Below are 19,991 nucleotides of genomic sequence, written 5' to 3' on the forward strand. Positions count from 1 at the left end.
TTACAGGGGCCCAAGTTCCTTGATACAACAAGAGCACTCTAGTATTTTTAGGAATTTGCTTAAAAAATGTTTGTCTTCCAAGTTTTGAACTAAACATGTGTAATTCCCGGGCTGCCAGTTCAATAGCCCTGATATAAATCATCAGCACAAACTAACACCTTTGTACTCCTTAGTGGGACAGGTCTTTGCGCTGCCTCCAAGTCCACGCAAGTCCATGTTGGACACAGGACTTGATGTAGGTAACTTCACATAAAAACAAATTCAGCGTTCTCAGCAGAATTTCCATTTTTATGTTTTGCCAAAGTCCTTCTGAGAAGTTATGGTAAGTCAGCGGCATTTTTCATTCTAAAATTGCTGGTCCAAACCAAAATGTCAGATTTTGTGTTCATTTGCAAACATTTAAAATTAGTGGCCTTCTTTTTATTTACAAAGGAAGCGATTGAGTGAGCTCTAGGACTTTTTGGTGCCTGCTGTCGCCTCAGATACATACGGAGTCACAACGTTCATAGATACACGCAAACTAGGGTTATATGGTATACCGGTATTAGTATAGTACCGCGATACTAATGAATCATAATCGGTACTATACCGCCTCTGAAAAGTACTAGTCCGCCAAAGCCCCCGTCGTCGTCACGTCATTGCTGGTTTACGAGCACAATGGTAGCGCACAATCATGGAGTACTTACAAAGTGTGTAGACAGAAAAGGGAGAACGGACGCATTTTGGCTTAAAAACTAACGATAAAGATGAAGTTATAACACTAAAACGCCGACCGGAAGAGGTGCTTTAAGACATGGCTAGCTAGCTAGCGGTTAAAGTCCAGCCGCAGTCGGCAGTGTTTTAGCTACTTCTAAATCACTATGCAGCCATGAAAGTTTATGAGTTTGAACATCCAATATCTTGTCTTTGTAGTGCATTCAATTGAATATGGGTTGAAAAGGATTCCGTTTATATTTACATCTAACACAATTTCCCAACTCATATGGAAATGGGGTTTGTATATGAAGTAATATTCTCACACTTTCTCTGCAAGTCACAATCCAGTTTAAATGTTTTGGTGATCCACCTGTAACTGTGGCAATGTCTCCGTTTTTATTTTTTTCCATGTAAGACTCTTCTTGCTTCAAATCCTTTCCAGGTTGGTTTTCTTATTATTAATAATAATAATAACAATAATCAATCCATGCGAAATTGCAAGCAAATCTATAATGTCATATATTGTAAAATAATCCTCAATGTACTTGCAATTCATGTCTGAACAGGACATATGCCAAAGAACTGCTTCTGTGACTGGAGTGTAAACTATCTAATCATATTTACTTTCTATCTCATAATTTCGATTTATCTGTCTTAATTATCTTACAATTTTGACTTTTTATTTTTTAATGTCAACTTTTTATATTATAGTAATGTGACTAATAATTTTCATTTTCTTATCTCATAATAATTACTTTCTATCTTATAATCATGACTTCCTATCTCTAAATGATGACTTTCTATCTCAAAATGTGGATTTTTAAATTTTAAATTTAAATTTTAAATAATTCTGACGTTCTTATGTTATTTCTACCTTTTATCTCATAATTTCAACTTCTTATCTCATATGTTGGACTTTTTATGTCATATATTTAACTTACCCGGTTTTTGGTTTTTTAGTGACCGAAACGGGCTTCCAAAAACATTAATTTTAATTGGAAAAAATAAATAAAATAACCTGAAAAAACAGTAACCACAAACAAGTCTATGTTGACATTTACTGTAAGTGCAGGTAAATAATATTCCAAGAGATGGCAGCAAGTAGCTACTGTAAGTGCCTTGTTAGTCACACAATATAATGAGTACGTTTAGAATAACAGAGGTGGCAGTGACAAAGATGGATACATATCTGAAAAAGGAAACATAAAACTCTGAAGTGGGCCACAAAAATATGTTTATTTGCATGTCTTCATAAGGAAATAGCAGAGCAACATAAATAATGTCTTGTTCCATTAGGAGGTTCACTGGATATTGTGGTCATGTGCACATACACACGGATATTTTAAAAATGCATATTTTTCTAACCCTTCAAATAAAGAAAAAAGGGCCCCGCAACACTGAATTTATTTTGTTTACTTGCAAGCCCACCTAAAATTACTTTCAGGTAAATCAAAGGAATTTGAAATGCTTTATATGCTTGCTATCCATCCTTCCTATTAGATTTATTAAATGCATGTAGAATTAGAAAAACACAACAGTATACATTTTTTGTTCTACTTTAAAAAGGTTTTCCACATTTTTATCAACATAAGTGTATGCCATTTAGCTTTAATTAAGAATAAAATTGTGAGACATATTTACAAAAATCAATTGAAAACATTCAGTATTCGACGTCTCATTGTTGTCCATTTCCCATAACACAAATTCCTTCTCAAAACCAATAATTATTGCAACTCATATTGCTGAACAGATTTAAACTATTCAGACTATCCATTTTCAACGTACCAAAACATTTGCTGAAAATTCAAAAATTCCAGCAGCACAAAAAGTCAGGCTAACAATTTTCCACGTCTCTAAAATGTTATCCTAATTTCACCTTCAGTAAACATTTAGTTCAGTGTAGCACACACCTTCAAGAGTTTACAATAAAATAGCTTTGGTAAATTATTTATTTTGTTCTCTGTAAAGTTGGTATATCCAGAAAAAAAACTTGACAGTATGTAAGGTTTAATATTTTTGTGGGTTAAATTGTTTTTGGTCTGTGTCAGCCCTGTGGTTGATTGGTGATCAGTCCAGAATGGGGTAAAAAATGTGACAGTATTTTAAAGCAGAGACCTGTGTCAGGGCTTGAGTTGTTCATACCAGCATGTAACGAGTGGTGCCTCCTCCTCGCAGCTCCCGTATGCGCTGGCAGTGTCGCAACATGCTAAAAATGCTCTGAAGTCGCTTGTCAAACTTCATCTGTGTGAATTCACGTAAATCCTCTTCCACCACAAAGTACTGACCTGAAACAAATATTAACAGGTTCTTAAAATTGGTTGTTCAACAAACAATATATTGACTATTGTTTTTCTAATACAATTTGAAAATATATTTCTTAAAATGTAATATCTGAAGCTTCAAGAAGTGCTATTGTGAATTTCATGGAACAGATGCCATATAATATTACACACAACAATGTCACATTAAGAACATACATGTTAGCTTAAAGGCAAACTGCACTTTTTAGGGGGAATTTTGTCTATAATTCACAATCTTGAGAGATAAGAACACATGTCTTTTTTTTATACATGTAAATAAACACATAAAGGTCCGCTTACAATGGAGCCAAGACGTCATTGCCTCTATTCCGACCTTCAAACCCAATAAATAACCATCCAAAATGCGGCAACAATACTCCATTTACATTTCATGACCTGAATATTAACAAAGTATAAAAATAAATGATTTCATAACGCTAAGGACCTATTTTCAGTGGCGCATTGTCACAGAGAGGTATGCTGCTATGTTGACAACGTGCTGGTCAGCTGCTTTCTCGCCTCGGAGCTCATGGATATTCCTTCTAGATTATAAATAATTCCTCTCACCTCAAGAGGAAAATGATGTGGACATAAACTGAGAAGTTGGTACACTTTGACAGCCAGCATAGACCCAGAGATGGCAAAAAAAGACACAAAGACGCTTCGTTCCACCCCCTTTTTTTGTGAGGATTAGGAGTCATTTTTCATCTAAAAGGGAATATACCCGACCGAGTCATACCAAAGACTATAAAAATGGGACCCATTACCTCCCTGCTTGGCACTCAGCATCAAAGGTTGAAATTGGGGGTTAAATCACCAAAAATGATTTCCGGGCGCAGCCACCGCTGCTGCTCACTGCTCCTCTCACCTCCCAGGGGGTGATCAAGGGTGATGGGTCAAATGCAGAGAATAATTTCGCCACACTAGTGTGTGTGTGTGACAATCATTGGTACTTTAACTTTAACTTATATGAACATCCTAACAGTCGGCATCCTAGTGACAGCAGACATTGTACAGTAAGTAAATATGTATTATGTTTGTTGGCTCTCAGGAAGTCTGCAGTGAGTAGTAATCAGTAAAGTGGAAGAAAAAAAGAACGTTGTGATGCGTTTGTAAAATTAATGTGCCGCTGTATGCTTCAAATGAGACAAATACGTAAATATGACATGTTATTAAGAATGTGCCTGTTACTGCATTACATACAGATATATCTACAGTGTGTATATACAGCATTGATGGAAGTGTCTGGATGCTTTTGAAGTGCCTGTTACTGTGCCTGTTACTGTTACTGTGCCTGTTACTGCATTACATACAGATATATCTACAGTGTGTATATACAGCATTGATGCTTTTGAAGCGCTTTATAGGTCAAATAGAGCGACTCCCTTAGACTCCATTGTAAGACTCTTGCTCGCATTTATTTACTAGTCAGATTGCATTAAAAAAATAAAAACATGTGTTTGTGGTACATAAGGATTGTGAATGATAGACAGAATTCCAAAAAAGGCCGTTGCAATTTAAGTTACACTTACATTTTACCAGGCTAACATTCTGCACCAAACTATTATTTATTCAATCAATGAATCTATTGAGTTTTTTTTATTATTGATTAATAAATATATGTCATTTATTTTTTATCAAAGTGTTTTTTAGTGTGGTGGTACAACACATTTTATGAATGATTTGCCAAAATGTACACCACCATTTTCTTTTGTAGAAAATTTAAATGAAAGTTTTTTGTTCAAGTATACAAGAGTAAATGACTTAGTTCTACACAGCTTGTTGGCTGGAAGCATACATCCCCTAAAGGCCTACTGAAATGATTTGTATTGATTTAAAAACGATGTGGACGGCGTGGCGAAGTTGGTAGAGTGGCTGTGCCAGCAATTGGAGTGTTGCTGGTTACTGGGGTTCAATTCCCACCTTCTACCTTCCTAGTCACGTCCGTCGTGTCCTTGGGCAAGACACTTCACCCTTTGCCTCTGATGGCTGCTGGTTAGCGCCTTGCATGGCAGCTCCCTCCATCAGTGTGTGAATGTGTGTGTGAATGTGTGTGTGAATGTGGAAATAGTGTCAAAGCGCTATGAGTACCTTGAAGGTAGAAAAGCGCTATACAAGTATAACCCATTTATCATTTATTTATAAACGGGGATAGCAGATCCATTCTATGTGTCATACTTGATCATTTCGCGATATTGCCATATTTTTGATGAAAGGATTTAGTAGAGAACATCGCCGATAAAGTTCGCAACTTTTGGTCGCTGATAAAAAAAGCCTTGCCTGTAGCGGAAGTAGCGTGACGTCACAGGTTGAAAGGCTCCTCACATTTCTCCATTGTTTACACCAGCAGGGAGAGCGATTCGGACCGAGAAAGCGACGATTACCCCATTAATTTGAGCCAGGATGAAAGATTTGTGGATTAGGAACGTGAGAGTGAAGGACTAGAGTGCAGTGCAGGACGTATCTTTTTTCGCTCTGACCGTAACTTAAGTAAAGGGGCTCATTGGATTCCACATTTTCTCCTTTTTCTATTGTGGATCACGAATTTGTATTTTAAACCACCTGGGATACTATATCCTCTTGAAAATGAGAGTCGAGAACGCGAAATGGACATTCACAGTGACTTTTATCTCCACGACAATACATCGGTGAAGCACTTTAGCTACGGAGCTAACATGATAGCATTGTGCTTAAATGCAGATAGAAACAAAAGAAATAAGCCCCTGACTGGAAGGGTAGACAGAAGATCAACAATACTACTATCAGGAGACACCGAACCAAACACGGGACCTGTAACCACACAGTTAATGCTGTGCCGCCTGTCGAAGCCTAGCAATGCTGTTGCTAAAGACGCCATTGAAGCTAACTTAGCTACGGGACCTCGTCAGAGCTATGATAAAAACATTAGCGCTCCATCTACGCCAGCCCTCATCTGCTCATCAACACCCGTGCTCACCTGCACTCCAGCGATTGACGGCGCGACGAAGGACTTCACCCGATCATCGATGTGGTCGGCGGCTAGCGTCGGATAGCACGTCTGCTATCCAACTCAAAGTCCTCCTGGTTGTGTTGCTGCAGCCAGCCGCTAATACACCGATCCCACCTACAGCTTTCTTCTTTGCTGTCTTCATTGTTCATTAAACAAATTGCAAAAGATTCACCAACACAGATGTCCAGAATACTGTGGAATTTTGCGATGAAAACAGAGCTGTTTGTATTGTGATACAATGTGTCCAAATACTTCCGCTTCAACCATCGACGTCACGCGCAAACATCATCATACATAGACCTTTTCAACCGGAAGTTTCGCGGGAAGTTTAAAATGTCACTTTATAAGTTAACCCGGCCGTATTGGCATGTGTTGCAATGTTAAGATTTCATCATTGATGTATAAACTATCAGACTGCGTGTTCGGTAGTAGTGGCTTTCAGTAGGCCTTTAATTTAACCCTTATTTTTGTTTTGCAGGAAAAGTGCAACTTAAGTTGTGTATAATAACTCTTAACCAGGTACTCTCATGAGGGGTGTGAGTCACTTTCTCCACCATCCTGGAGAATTGCACTTGATACTAGTGCATTACACTGTGCTGCTGTGAAAAGTTATTTCCAATTTGCACAGTTTACAGAGCACCATATTAGTGTTTTTACTAAGAATATTACACTGAACTATATGACCTTTTATACCCTCAAATGGTTGGTTTTCTACAGTTGCATGTAAAGGTGTTCTGATCAGGGTTTTATGCTGCCAATTCCGATCAAGATCCTCCATAAGTGAGATCTACAGATTCCAACAGATGTATTAACTGTAAATTGTAGGATTATTTATTGTGACTGCTATTGATATGTTTTGACAAAGGAAAGACAAAATCACCTTCCTTTTTGCGAAGTGAACTAGTGGGTGTCGATCCAATACTATGTAGTTACAGGGGCAAAATTAGCCATACGAATACTGATACCAATACTTTTTAATTTAAACCATCACTAAATGATCTACCCTGTAAGAAAGGGATAGTGGTTCTTTTAGAGTTGGGATACGATGGACAGATTGCAGCCAGAGAATCCTTTAATCATCTTTATCACTTGAAGGTGTGGGTGGCATTTGTGGGTAAGTGTGTGTGGTCTAAACAAATAGAGAAAAGAGGAAAAAACATATACAATTATATACTCCTTAATATGCAGCAATATATGCATTGACATACATAATATAATATGATATAAAAGGTATGCATAATAATAATATACTACATTTAACTATGCAGGAACTGCAAGTTTCTAAACTTGAGAGCCATAAATGGCGTTTTTGTGGTCTATGTCGCCTTCTTGAGGCCGAAGCACACCATCACAGTTGCAATGATTGAAATAAGCAATGCGTGAGGGGGAACGTCAACAAGTCAATTGATCCAAAAACACCTGAACTTAGCATACGATGCACCAAACGTGCAGAAGTAACAAGGCAAGACATTCAGTTGAAATGCAGTATGTACATAATAGAACGCACACAGGGCTGGCTGGCCACCATTGATTGCATAAGATAGTCTGACAAAGACGCGCACAAAGGGGGAAATTCATTTAATTACCAAATTAAAAGCCCTAGAACATTACAGAACTACAAAACCCAAAACAAGTGAAGTTGGCATGTTGGGTAAATCGTAAATAAAAACAGAATAAAATGATTTGCAAATCCTTTTCAACCTATTGAATACACTGCAAAGACAAGATACTTAACGTTCGAAACGGTAAACTTTGTTATTTTTTGCAAATATTAGCTCATTGGGAATTTGATGCCGGCAACACGTTTCAAAAAAGCTGGCACAAGTGGCAAAAAGACTGAGAACGTTGAGGAAACACTTATTTGGAACATCCCACAGGTTAACAGGATAATTGGGAACAGGTGGGTGCCATGATTGGGTATAAAAGCAGTTTCCAGGAAATGCTCAGTCATTCACAAACAAGGATGAGGCGAGGGTCACCACTTTGTGAACAAATGCGTGAGCAAATTTTGAAACAGTTTTATTGCAAGGAATTTAGGGATTTCCGTAATATCATCAAAAGGTTCAGAGAATCTGGAGAAATCACTGCACGTAAGTGGCAAGGCTGAAAACCAACATTGAATGCCCGTTACCTTAAGTCCCTCAGGCGGTACTGCATCAAAAAAAAATGACATCAGTGTGTAAAGGATATCACCAAATTGGCTTAGGAACACTTCAGAAAACCACTGTCAGTAACTACAGTTCGTGCTACATCTGTAAGTACAAGTTGAAACTCTACTATGCAAAGTGAAAGCCATTTGTCAACAACACCCAGAAACACCGCTGGCTTCACTGGGCCTGAGCTCATCTAAGATGGACTGATGCAAAGTGGAAAAGTATTCCGTGGTCTGACAAGTCCACATTTCATAGTTTTTGGAAACTGTAGATGTTGTGTCCTCCAGACCAAAGAGGAAAAGAACCATCCGGACTGTTCTGGGCGCAAAGTTCAAAAGCCGGCATCTGTGATGGTATGGGGTGTATTAGTGCCCAATGCATGGGTAACCTACACGTCTGTGAAGGCACCATTAATTCTGAAAGGTACATACAGGTTTTGGAGCAACATATGTTGCCATCCAAGCATTGTCTTTTTTTATGGCCGCCCCTGCTTATTTCAGCAAGACAATGCCAAACCACATTCTGCACGTGTTACAACAGTGTGGCTTCGTGGTAAAAGAGTGCGGGTACTTTACTGGCGTGCCTGTAGTCCAGACCTGTCCCCTATTGAAAATGTGTGGCGCATTATGAAGCGTAAAATACGACAACGAAGACCCCGGACTGTTGAACAACTTAAACTGTACATCAAGCAAGAATGGGAAATAATTCCACCTGAAAAGCTTAAAAAATTGGTCTCCTCAGTTCCCAAACGTTTACTGAGTGCTGTTAAAAGTAAAGGCAATGTAACACATGGGTAAAAATTCCTCTGTGCAATTTTTTTTGCAACGTGTTGCTTCCATTAAATTCTAAGTTAATGCCCCATCCATCCCATCCCTTTTCTACCGCTTGTCCCTTTACAGGGGAGTGCTGGAGGCTATCCCAGCTGCACACGGGCGGAAGGCTTTACACCCTGGACAAGTCGCCACCTCATCACAGGGCCAACACTGATAGACGGACGACATTCACACTCACATTCACACACTAGGGCCAATTTAGTGTTGCCAATCAACCTATCCCCATGTGCATGTTTTTGGAGGTGGGAGGAAGCCGGAGTACCTGGAGGGAATGATTACTTGCAAAAGAAAATTACGTTTCTCAGTTCGAACATTAAATATCTTGTCTTTGCAGTCTATTCAATTGAATATAAGTTGAAAAGGATTTGCAAATCATTGTATTCTGTTTGTATTTATGATTTACACAACGTACCAACTTCACTGGTTTTGGGTTTTGTAAGATCATTCATTGATGGTGTCTGCTATTTAATTAGAGACAGTTTTATCTGCACTAAAAGGAAAAGAACGCCCCCTTGTCTACGGGAGGCACATATTGTATGACCAATAGTTGCATTAGAGAGTGTGCATGTACAGACTTCACATTTGGGTGTGAACATACAGAAAAGAGTGTGCATGTACACTGTGACTTCACATGTAGGTGTGAAAAACTAATTTAGTGCATAGAAATATAGTGATTGAATGGCACTTTTTCCTACCCCGTTGTTATCTTGTTGTTTTCTGTTTAGTTGGTATTGACGGCTTTTGTTTAGCTCTTCTGAATTAAAATCCCATTTCCTTCAGGCAGATTCTTACAGTTTGCTCACAGACAGTGACTAGAGTTTCTGCCCATTTGTTCTTCATTTGTTTTGCTTTGCATTTTCTGTTTTCAAGACATAATGCTTTACATTTTCTGTCATGATGCTTTTATGTTTACTTGGTCTACCAGTATGCTTGCCTTTATAACCTTTCTATGTTGTCTGTACCTTGTCCGGACTTTAGACACAGCTGACTGTGAACAATCAACATCTTTTGCAACACTGCATGATGATTTTCCTTCTTAAAGAAGTTTGATAATCCTCTTCTTTGTTTCAATTGACATCTCTCGTGTTGGAGCCATGATTAATGTCAATCCACCTGGTGCAAGAGCTCCCCGATGTGGGAGCACTTTGTTTTAACTGCAGACAAATGAACAGATTTAATCTGACCAGGTGTTAGCTTTGAAAATTACAATTTATAGAGTTATTTCCTAATTGTGCCTCAGAATTGAGTGATTCCATAATTGTTTCACTCTGCTTGATCTGAAAACGATTGTTAAATCTATACAGTGTCAGAAAAACAAGATCCGCTTTGCAAAATGAGCAAGGTATTCATTTTTTTAACAAGAATGGGAGGAAATGTTCCCACACTTTACATATTTTCACCTGCAATGTTGTTAGAGTGGCAGTGCTGACTCAGGGTGCAACGATTTGTCGATACTGTTGACAAATATCGCCCCAAAAATGTGTCCTCGACAAAAGTTGTGACGTCATCACTGGTGTTTTCCAGAGGAATGCAAGTCATCGTGGCCACGTGAACAACATTGCTGGTGAAAACAGGAAAAGTGTGGAAACATTTTCTCTTATTTTTGTTAAAACATGAATACTTTGCTCATTTTGCAATGCAGATATTGATATTATGACACTACATTTGTGATACAGGAGCATTTCAAATATTAACGCACACACACCACATTCTATAAATTGAGTCTATTAAATTGCTGAAAACTCCAGGAGTTCAACAATAATATGCCAGTGTGCAGCTTTATCACAAAATATTTGTATTTTTTAGCAAGTTAGTTTTGGTGTTTTATCGATGGTTGTTATTGCTGCTATTTTAACTGTCCATTTATTTTTTGTAGCAATTTGCCTGTCCATGCTTTTAAATAGACAAAAATGAATAGTTATTTATATTTTGTAACAGCGGAATGAGCAGCATGATTACAGTATAAATAAATATTTATCAATTAATTGGTCATCTTTGTTGTTAGGTAACACATGCCTAAGAATATCTCAAGCTGAATTTAAATTCGATGGCTAAATCAGAGCCACTAAAGGTGTACGCTTTATAATCCGATTTGTTAACTAATAGTTAAGCTATTCGATGACTAGTAGACTCTCAAAATAGTCGTTAGTAGCAGCCCTTGAGCGGACTCGCGTTCCTGCAAAAAACACGAGCAATGACGTCACAACTATTGTCAACAAATGTTAATGTTGAAATTTGCCAACAATGTCGACAAATGGTTGCACCCCTAATTGTCTCCTCCTGCCAAATGAGGCTTTTTGGAAAGCCAAAATAAAAACAAAGGAAAATACTACTAAACACGTTATACAGAACATACAGAATTACATTGTGGACCGCATTCTTTATCATTTTCTGTACCTTTGGTTTCTTTAGTCTCCTGATTCTTGAAGCGCTGGCGCAGCTTGCGTGCGTTGTTTTTTAGAGTTTTCACAGGTTGGTGGACGATTGTATACTTGGCCTCAACAGCTGTATTAATGTTCTGCACTGCTGCATTGATTTGCTCGTATGACACCCGTCCTTTCATGTACCTGAAGTAGGAAGAAAAGACAGAAATAATGTCTCTTAAATGGTCAAACCAGTGGCACTTGATGAACTGCACATGCTTTTTATCCCACTTTTCTCCACCCAAACTATATCAAATGTACAAATAATAATTAGCAAAAAATGTTTGCATCTTTGCGCCTAACAGGTCTAATTATGTATAATGTTTAATTATGTATATACTTTTGAAATGCCGCAACGAAATTAAGAAGTGGTACTGGTCTTTTTTTGATGATGGCTTTGGCGCAGCTTCTTCAGCAAGAGGCATCTTTAAAATATAACTTTTTTGCTGTTAATGACTGCTGCTACTTTGCGTTACCATTAAAACTTAGTGTTAAAAACAAATCCTAGTGTTTTGTTTTTAGAAGAGGAACATTAGAGTTGGTGTGTCACTGTGTGTGTCAGTCAGATGAGTATAATAATAATCAGCATCTGATAAATATAATAATACATTTGCTTTTCCATTATTTGCAGAGTGGTCGTGCAGCAGGCAAGTTGGATGCCACAGTTACAGTACACCATCATCTACCAACATCACACATACAATACCTGATGCCTTCCAGAAGCAGCTGCTTATGCTCCCTCATCAAAAATGGCAAAAGACTGCAGCGCTGTCATATTTCATTGACAAACTTTCAAGTATTTGAGAGGTGTTCTCTGTAAGACTAGACCTCTTAAATATCAACACCATTTTTGTATACTACGACAAAACAGGCAGTTACATTACACCTTATGGCCATCATGTGCCATATTGCAAATGTTTCACATTTATTTGTATATATTTATGTTATTTAGTTTCTGCCATATTACTTTGTTTATTATGTTTATGTTGCTTTCATATGTACATTTAATTTGTACTTGAGGTACTTGAAACAATTATCTACAATAATGTTTCTTCTACAAAGTACATCATTTTGAATGTTTTTTGTTTTTTTTAATTAAAATGAGCTAATATATTTCAGAATAAGTACTGCGATGATTTTGGTCACTATATATTAGGGGTGTGGGAAAAAATCGATTCGAATTCCAATCGCGATTCTCACGTTGTGCGATTTAGAATCGATTCTCATTTCTAAAAAATCTATTTTTTTTTATTTAAAAAAAGAAAAAGAAATATATATATATATATATATATATATATGTCTTAATTAGATTATCCAAAAAATAGTGCTCGATACCGTGGTAGAGCGTAATATGTATGTGTGGGAAAAAATCACAAGACTATTTCATCTCTACAGGCCTGTTTCATGAGGGGTTACCTCAATCCTCAGGAGATTGAAATCTCCTGAGGATTGAGGTAACCCCTCATGAAACAGGCCTGTAGAGATGAAATAGTCTTGTGATTTTTTCCCACACATACATATATATATATATATATATACATACATACATACATACATACACAGTATATGTTGTTTTAAATTAATCAATCCAACAAAACAATACACAGCAATACCATAACAATACAATCCAATTCCAAAACCAAACCCGACCCAGCAACACTCAGAACTGCAATAAACAGAGCAATTGAGAGGAGACACAAACACGACACAGAACAAACCAAAAGTAGTGAAACAAAAATGATTATCAACAACAGTATCAATATTAGTTACAATTTCAACATAGCAGTGATTAAAAATCCTTCAATGACATTATCATTAGACATTTATAAAAATAAAAAAAATTAACAATAGTGTCAAAGTGGCTTACATTTGCATCGCATCTCATAAGTTTGACAACACACTGTGTCCAATATTTTCACAAAGATAAAATAAGTCATATTTTTGGTTCATTTAATAGTTAAAACAAATTTGCATTATTGCAATCAGTTGATAAAACATTGTTCTTTACAATTATAAAAGCTTTTAACAAAAATCTACTACTCTGCTTGCATGTCAGCAGACTGGGGTAGATCCTGCTGAAATCTATGTATTGAATGAATAGAGAATCCTTTTGAATCGAGAATAAAAACGTTTTTGAATCGAGAATCGTGTTGAATTGAAAAAAAAAATTTGATTTTGAATCGAATCGTGACCCCAAGAATCGATATTGAATTGAATCGTGGGGCACCCAAAGATTCACAGCCTTACTATATACACACACACACACACACACACACACACACACACACACACACACACACACACACACACACACACACACACACACACACACACACACACACACACACACACACACACGCACACACGCACACGCACACGCACACGCACGCGCACACGCACACACGTGTGAGATGACACCACTTATTTCGCATTTAAAGATTGGAATTCCACTTACTGGGGTATGCGTTCAAACTCATCCACAGTGATGAAGTCCATCTCTTTGACGTAACACTTGGTGTTGTTTTTGACAACTTCGTGCTTGATAAGTTCCAAATCTGCTGCCTGGCCCTGGTTGGTGGAAGGCTCTTTTTCTCTAGAACGAGATGATAAATGTAATAAAATCACATGATTCAAGTCAGTAATACAGAAGCACTGTAATGAATGGCAAAGTTGCAGAAACTTCATTTCCAAGCTTTCACAGGGGCCATAAAAAGGACATGGTGGGCAGTAGGACTTGAGTATAACACTTTTGATGCACAGTATTGTGTTAAAAAAATCTAAAGTAGCAAATAGTTCCCTTACATTTCAGGACATTTGTTCTTGACGATATGTGCAGGTATGTTGTCCTTAAGGTGCTGGAGACCCTCCAAGTCATTTTGGAATAACTCTTCAAGTTCCTGAAATCATGAAAATGCACCATTTGAACATACAGCTATGAAAATTGCTATTATGCCATCGACACAATTTCAAAACCCGGTTTCCTCATTTGGGTCACAGGTGAGATGGATCATCAGGGTACTTCAGGGATAGTGAACTAAATTGTTTTGTGGGCCACATTTTCAGAAAGTTAAGGACCGGGGGACAGGACTTCTCCCTTCACTATTAGTCTTATTTTCTATAGTCCGGAGAACCAACGTCCTTTACAGTAGACATTTGATTTTGGGCTGTTTATCTTGTCAAAGTTACAGGAACGCTCTGTTGTTTTAAAGGACCTTCTACAAAAAAGCTAGTCAAAGATGTAGATGTAGTGTTTTTAAGAATCTGTTGCAAAAATGTGAGTCTCATACAAGTTTTTAGAACTGAACTAGCGGGCCACCAGTTAAATAGCCCAAAATGGTGAAAAAGAAAATACCTAAAATAGAACCTTGTGGTACACTACTAGCATAACCAAAGAAGTTGAACAAATAACTACTGACTGCTTCTGAAGTAAACAAGCTACAGCAAAACCTTAATTACATAAATCACATTACGGGGAAAAAAAAATGGAACTGCCAAAAAGGAGAAGACTTAAAGGAGTGCAATAAAGACTGCCTCAGTTATATAAATCACATGCTTGGGCCTAGTGTTGTGTTTACGAGCAAGGTTCAAATGTAAATGCAGGGATCTGCCAATGTGCTTACAGTTCTACAAGTACCTCTATACAACAGGAGCACATTGTTTTTAGGAATTTGCTGCAACATCGTTAGTCTAGTTTAGTTTTGAAATGAACTCTGCCAGTTGAATAGCCTTGGGGTACACCCATGGTCGTAACTACCATTGAGGACAAGGTCATGTCCTGAACCCACTACAACTCCAGACAACAGCGAAGAAATGCATGTCAAATGTAAATTACTGAATGACAAGGCGCTTCATATAACATTTTAACCCAAATGTATTCCCGGACATGTCATGTTTTGGCACTGATTAGAATATAACAGAAATGTATCCCGTTACTTCCTGTGGCCCTCATGGTGCACGTGACTGGGACAATTCACTTTAAAGCGGAAGGTCGTGAGTTCAAATCCATGTCGGAGGTGAAGTAAAGTTTTGAAACTTATGATTTAATGATGTTAAACTTGTTTAATATGCCAAACACCCTACCTTCAGCAAAGTAATTTTAAAAAGTGGATTGTTCATTGTGTTGCAATGCTTACTTGAATACAACGACTCGACAGTCCAAACTCACTTGGAGTTTGGTGAAGAAACCATGTGACAGGTCAGTGTAAACAAAACACTCACTTTGCCAAAGACATGCTGCCATTTAATACTGTTATAAAACTAGCATTTTTTAAAAGTGCTGTCATGTTGACATGTCATGTTGGTGTTTATCATTTGGAATCTGCCAAACTTAATTTTGTTTTGCATATGACCTGTAATACATCTGTTTAAACTGTAGTGTTTATATTGTTACTTTGAACTTTTGTTTAAGAAGGTCCTAACTTGATTGTCAGTTAAGTAATGTACAACTCGACTTCTGCCTGCCTTGTTTGTCAATATTTTATTTAGCTATTTTACTTATTGTTAGGGTCGTGTATATTTGAGCCCCCCATCCCCTCCTTTAGATATTTTATTAATTAATTAATTATATTATAAAGGTGCAAAGTTTCACTAGCAGAAAGTATATTGTATTATTTGTTTTATTCAACTTGAAGTTTTAAACATTTTCATTTCAATAACAATGTTAAAATACACGAGAAATACAAGTTTATTGCATTTGAAAGTATATATATGCATTATTATTAATATGTATTTTCATTAAATCAATGGTTCATTTGGTGTCATAAAAAATGGTGGCAATAATATTGTTTATCAGCAAGAATTTATTGGTCAATATATCGTCAAGCAAAATTTGTTATTGGCCTAGGCCTCGTCCTCTGTGTATTTAATTTATATTTGCATGTCTAATGACATATTATCTGTATGTTATATTGGCTGCATTACTGATAGTTGTTTGTGTGCCATGTTGTTATAGACCACAGCAAATGCTACCCAGCTTGCAAAGATTGTAATAAATCCATTAGAAGAAGACAGCCTGCCATTTCCTTCAACTTGGACACACACATCTATACCTTTGGCCATTCTAATCCAGTAATTTCCAGGAACTCTCTCACCCTCTGAGAAGGCTCCTTTCACAAAAGTGTTCCAATATTGTAAAAATGTGTAGAATAAATATTACATTACAACATTTCTGTCAATGAAGATTTGCGTCAGCCTGCGAACCATTGTCTTTTGATAGTAGGCTAATATACCGCATTTTTCGGACTAGACGGCGCACTTAAAGTTATTTCATTTTCTCAAAAATCGATAGCTCGCCTTATAACCCGGTGCGCCTAATGTACGGAATAATTCTGGTTGTGCTAACCGACCTCAAAGCAATTTTATTTGGTACATGGTGTAATGATAAGTGTGACCAGAAGATGGCAGTCATACATAAGGGATATGTGTAAACTACAAGATGACGCCAGTAAACAACACCAAAACTTTAAATGTTCCATTGAGAATATAGAACATTACACACGGTGCTCAAAAATTTGTCAAAATGTTTTTAGTACGACTTCGGTAAGCTATGAAGCCGCACCGCTTGATGGATTGTTGGCGCATTAAACGTACGAGTATTATTATGGTGCGTGTATAAGGACCGCAAAATGACACCTATTAGCAGACATATTACCTGCCGTTTTGTTTCGCAATATTATGCAAAACCAACTTTTCTTACCTTCTAGTACCTGCTGATGTGTATTTGGGATCTGCATAAGTCCTGAAAATGTGCACATGTCCGCCATTGTAGTCATACGCTTTGTCTTTTGCTCTACCTTCTTATGTGGCATTCATCTTCCACTGTTACCATTTCTAATACAAAGTAGTGTAAAGTTCTTACTTATATCTGTTAGTGGACTAGCTATCAAAGTGCTAAAAACTGTACTGGGTTTATATAATTCACCCACGTAACTTTAGTTATTAGAGGGTTCCGGTAAAACGTTTTTTCACGGGACTCCTTTCCGGTGTTGATGTTGCATTATTAAGCCACGGATGAGAAGATGCTGCTCCGTTATTGATTTAAGTAAAGTCTGAATGCCATTAAAACAGTTAGCTCCATCTTTTGACAGTTCTTCGACTCCTGTCTTTGCACGCAACATGGCTACAACAAAGATGACGGGGAGAAGACGCTGTCGAAGTTGAGCCACGTAGGTAAGACCGCCCACAAAACCATGCATCCTGAAGAGACGCTCAGAAAGCTACTTGAAAATGATCTGTAAAACATAATCTATGTTCACCAAAGAACCACCATCACATGTTATGTGGACCACAAGATGGTGTTTTAAATTTACAAAAAAAATCATAATCCGGTGCGCCCTATGTTCCGAAAAATACGGAACACATTTACATCATGTGCTTTCATTATAACACTTTTTAAAGGCTTTTACATTTTTGCGGCTCCGGACAGATTTGTTTTAAGCATTTTTGGTCCAATATGGCTCTTTCAACATTTTGGGTTGCCGACCCCTGGCCTATACCGATATTGATCCGATACAATATCAGCACAAATCATACATACTTTTATCATTTTGTAGGGGGAAATGTTAGAAAAGGTTTGATCAAGTGAAATTACTGAAGTTATTGTTGTATAGCAAAAAAAATTATCAAGATTTTTTTCAATTGATATTGTAATCACGATTAATAATTAATTTGATAACATGAGTATTTGATGTACCACCAAAACTCAACTTCAAAAAGGGCTGCACAACTAATCAAATTTTAATCCTGATCACGATTTGGGCAGCTACGATTAAACGAGGGTGATCGTCTGCGATATTAACATTTAAAAAACAGGCTGTGCTGCATTTCAAACCTCGCACAACCCAACAGTAAGCCAACCACCAGACTGTGAACTCTTGTGAGAGGAGTAAGGGTGAGTGACAATAGAGGGTGAAGGTAGATCAGCCACAGCTGGTGGCTCCCGGAAATATTAAGAAAAATAAATGCACTATTACATCGGTGCGCCAAAATAACAAATGTAATAATGTTTTATTTGGCCAAAGACATATGTCCTATTAATATTTCAAGCAGTAAAATGAATGAGTTCCTCTCCGTCTTTTGTACATAATCTAATTGTTTCACTTGTTTGCCCTTCATGATCGCACTCTGCAATGGCATGTTAGGGCTTTTGCAATGGCATATAGCCCTTTGTCTTTTGATTTTATTATTAATCAACTTTGTTTATAGTTTATTTTTTAAATGAAAGCCAAGATTACATACTGTTTGTTTGAAATAGAAAGTGCAATAAATATGTTTTAACATTTGCCACAACTTGTTAATAAAGTCTTGCCGTTTGTTACCGGGATGTTCAATCGTCTTTTATTTAGCTGCTAACTTTTTCAGCGTTCCAATAACATCAATACTTGCTAAAATGTTTTGTCATATCATCGAATTGAACGCAGGCTGTGAAGATTGTGTATTCGATGTGAGAGGTATCACCTCCTTTTTACTTTTGTTGGCTAAATTTTTGCACTAAACCACTAGGAGGTGATGTGAGAGAAGAACAAAGCTTATTTATTAGACTGTATCTTCATTAGCCAAACTGCCTTGGGTTTTATATCGATATCAAAAAGTGTACACCATGTTTTTACATGTTGTGGATTTTTTAATTTCACAAAGTTACTTTAAAAAACCATTCATGCGCTTTGTTAATGTTTTATGGTGTATAGTTAATTCCTATATGACATATTTCTGCTCAAACTCTTAATGGATCCCCAATACAGCATGTACGTGTATACCGTATATTACCAAATAGTAGCCCGGGCGTTTATTTCACAAAATCGATTTGGAGACAGGCGTTTAAAAGAAGCAGGCGGTTATTTGCACAAGGCTTTTATTTATTTTTGCACCAGCCTGCACCAGGCCATTATTTGGTTACAATGATTACTGTCCAGTATTTTTTTTCGTACAAAAAACTTTAAATGTATAAGCTATTGTAAACACACAAACAAAAAAACAAGAGATCAACATGAGGAATCGATTAAGCCAGCCACTCGTAGCACCAAACACCACCCCGGTGTCTCTCGTGTCACTCGCGGTGGCATACAACTCCTTGGCCTTAATGCGGATCATTTTGCGGGACACACGGTGGTTCAGTCCACGAACGTGATGTATCCACTGACACAAATTAGCATCAAGCTCGTCGCTCACTTTCGTCCTACCTCCACCAGATAAGCGAGCCCGTTTTCCATCGATTGCCGACTGAGATAGTAGTTCTCTCTTTTTTTGTTTCCATTCTCGTACACATTTTGGGTCAACGTTAAACTGCCTGGCCGCTGCCAAACCAGAATTCTGCTCTGCATACTTCACAACCGCTAGCTTGAACTTTAAGTCAAACTTTCTGTTCTTCATCCCCCTTAAAGTATTCCCGTCCATCAGTTGTGGTGTACCGGTATCCTGTTCATTCAACTCACTGCTACTGTTGCTTGCCATGTTGAAACTTTTTCTCGTGGGTTTGTTGTTGTCGTTGAGTGTGTTACGCTATACGCGGTGACCCATTGCAATATGTTGATTACCCAGAATCCCCACGTAACGTAAGCCATCACGGCACAGATTTCGTTAAGCCTTTGATGGCCATGTAA

At 37.5% G+C, this 19,991-nt stretch overlaps 1 protein-coding gene across 2 annotated transcripts in view; it reads right to left on the reverse strand.

Moving 5' to 3' along the window:
* Positions 1 to 1,913: 1,913 nt before the first annotated feature.
* Positions 1,914 to 19,991, reverse strand: part of ska1 (spindle and kinetochore associated complex subunit 1) — a 30,323-nt gene continuing 12,245 nt past the window's right edge. For both annotated transcript variants that reach the window (XM_062035577.1, XM_062035576.1), the window contains exons 4-7: positions 14,197 to 14,291; positions 13,850 to 13,987; positions 11,369 to 11,538; positions 1,914 to 2,981 (exon numbers count right to left, since the gene is read on the reverse strand). In XM_062035577.1, coding sequence (XP_061891561.1) covers positions 2,833 to 2,981; positions 11,369 to 11,538; positions 13,850 to 13,987; positions 14,197 to 14,291 — 552 coding nt within the window. In that variant the 3' untranslated portion in view covers positions 1,914 to 2,832. The remainder of the gene's footprint in view (positions 2,982 to 11,368; positions 11,539 to 13,849; positions 13,988 to 14,196; positions 14,292 to 19,991) is intronic.

Source organism: Entelurus aequoreus, linkage group LG24, assembly GCF_033978785.1.
Source record: "Entelurus aequoreus isolate RoL-2023_Sb linkage group LG24, RoL_Eaeq_v1.1, whole genome shotgun sequence".
Lineage (NCBI taxonomy): Eukaryota > Metazoa > Chordata > Actinopteri > Syngnathiformes > Syngnathidae > Entelurus > Entelurus aequoreus.